Source organism: Sphaeroforma arctica, assembly GCF_001186125.1.
Source record: "Sphaeroforma arctica JP610 unplaced genomic scaffold supercont1.1050, whole genome shotgun sequence".
NCBI lineage: Eukaryota > Ichthyosporea > Ichthyophonida > Sphaeroforma > Sphaeroforma arctica.
In genome coordinates, this window is record NW_014039508.1 from 1 (window position 1) to 2067 (window position 2067).

The 2067-nt window shown below is 42.2% G+C and overlaps 1 protein-coding gene across 1 annotated transcript; it reads right to left on the bottom strand.

Moving 5' to 3' along the window:
• Positions 1-576: 576 nt before the first annotated feature.
• On the bottom strand, positions 577-1677 carry SARC_09809 (hypothetical protein). Its single transcript, XM_014296163.1, has 2 exons — positions 1463-1677; positions 577-1401 (listed from the first exon to the last, which is right to left on the bottom strand). Exons 1-2 carry the CDS (start codon positions 1546-1548, stop codon positions 1131-1133), a joined length of 357 nt encoding a protein of 118 aa, XP_014151638.1. The 5' UTR covers positions 1549-1677; the 3' UTR covers positions 577-1130.
• Positions 1678-2067: the final 390 nt, after the last annotated feature.

Genomic DNA, 2067 nt, shown 5'->3' on the forward strand with positions numbered 1-2067 from the left:
CTTAATTAACTGATAAGTACGTATGCAGTTCCAGAAACATAAAATGCTCTGCAAACGACGAACGAAGGACAGTTAACTCTCAAGCACTCTCGGGCAGGATTGCCCTACCACAACATTACAACCGCCGTACCCCTCGCTAACTGTCGAGGACAATTCATGTTTTAAGTTGGAAACCACACAAGATAGTTTTACGTTTCGTTCTATAAAAACACACACTACAAGTCCCGCTACAGTAACGAGCGGCTTAGATCTCATAGAATTATTGGACTGTACGCACGTCCTACAAATAATAAAAACTCCGACCTTATGAATTGTACACGAGTGTTTTTTTTCTCGCTTTATTTATATCATAAGTCCGTCCCAGTGATTGGAAATATACTTACTCACCAAAATAAACGGACATTCTGAGTCTTGCGGATAGATACATTCCAACACAAGTTTATATTATAACCACCGCATACCGCGCTATTTATTGAGAATGCCAGATATATGTTAACCATGCAAACGAAGCTTTACATTCAGTACGATATGAATAGACACTACTCGTCCCGTGACAGTAAAGAGTATGTGTGTCCTGCAAATAATAGACAATCCTACTCCCTTACGAATAACGGTAATATAAGTTGCTCGCGTTTCATGTAACTTATAACTCCCTCACAATGCCGTTTAACGGGTATCAGTAGATTAGTGTTTATGAATTTTCTATCCAAAATGGATATCACCGAGTCTTACGAATACATATGATTGACAACATAAATCCCGAACGAATGATAGGAATCAATCGATATGTATATGTATGACAATATATGTATATGTAATACAATAAATGGATATGTACAATGTATGTATATTTTCTATAACCTACTCATTGACATGCACCTCGCTCTTCTCCAGACGTAGCAGGTGCAGTGACTTCGTAAGCGTTGCTATGACGACACGATGTATTCAGACAATCAACAACGATACGCTAGTCAAGCTGACATCATACTCAACCGGGCGCTCTACACTCATGGCAAACGTCAGCAATCAACGGCAGTCTGTACAGTTTCATTCCGTTTATTGTTTGCGTCCTTGCGCATTCGACTGCACACCTGTAGACGTGTCCATACTAATACTCGCTCTGAGCACCCTCACGAGCGTTTGGCCCCACCCCCGCCCCCGGCAGCAGCAGCAGTACCTTCCGCGGCAGCCTCGCCTCCCGCCGACGCAGGCGCTGTGACCAGATTAAATATCACTATAGCTGGTATGATATACATCCAATACTTCTGGAAAAAGCTCTCTGTGGGTACAGGCTCTCCGTCTGGGCCGGTGGCGGCGACAGGCTTGCCCTTGTGAGCCCGGCCTTCCTCATCGTACTCGATGTGCGGCGCTTCGGGGTTCGAGAATTCGGCTGTGGGGATGCTGTGGAGAGAGTTGAGGGTGAGTCGACCGTGGTATGTAAGTGTTAGAAAGAGTAACTCACGAAACAGTCTGATAGTTGTGTGTGACGCATTCTCCGGTCATAAGGCGGGATGGGTGTCTGCCGTGATTGGTGTGGAGATGTCCCATTGGATTCGGGATGGATTTGTATTTGGCCGTAGGCTATAGAGAAATACCAAGGAACCATGATAGACAGTGTAAACAGTGTTCTTGCAAGCTGTACTTCGGCGACAGTAGATAGTACCTGCTCAGGCACGAGCAAACATGAGCAAACAAGAACATACATGAACATACATGAACATACATAAGAATACATGAGCATACATGAACATACATGAGTATACACGAAAATACATGAGCATACATGAACATATATGAACATACATGAACATACATGCACATACATGAACATACATGCACATACATAACATACATAACATACATAAACATACATGCACATACATGCACATACATGAACATACATAACATACATGCACATACATGAACATACATGAACATACATGAACATACATGAACATGCATGGGCATACATGAACATACATGAGCATACATGAACATATATGAACAAACATACATGAACATACATGCACATACATGAACATACATGAACATACATTAACATACATT

Coding starts and splice junctions, on each gene's coding strand:
- SARC_09809 (XM_014296163.1), bottom strand. CDS start 1,548: ATGGGACATCTCCACACCAATCACGGCAGACACCCATCCCGCCTTATG. Junction 1,402..1,462: donor CACAACTATCAGACTGTTTC/GTGAGTTACTCT, acceptor CTCTCTCCACAG/CATCCCCACAGCCGAATTCT.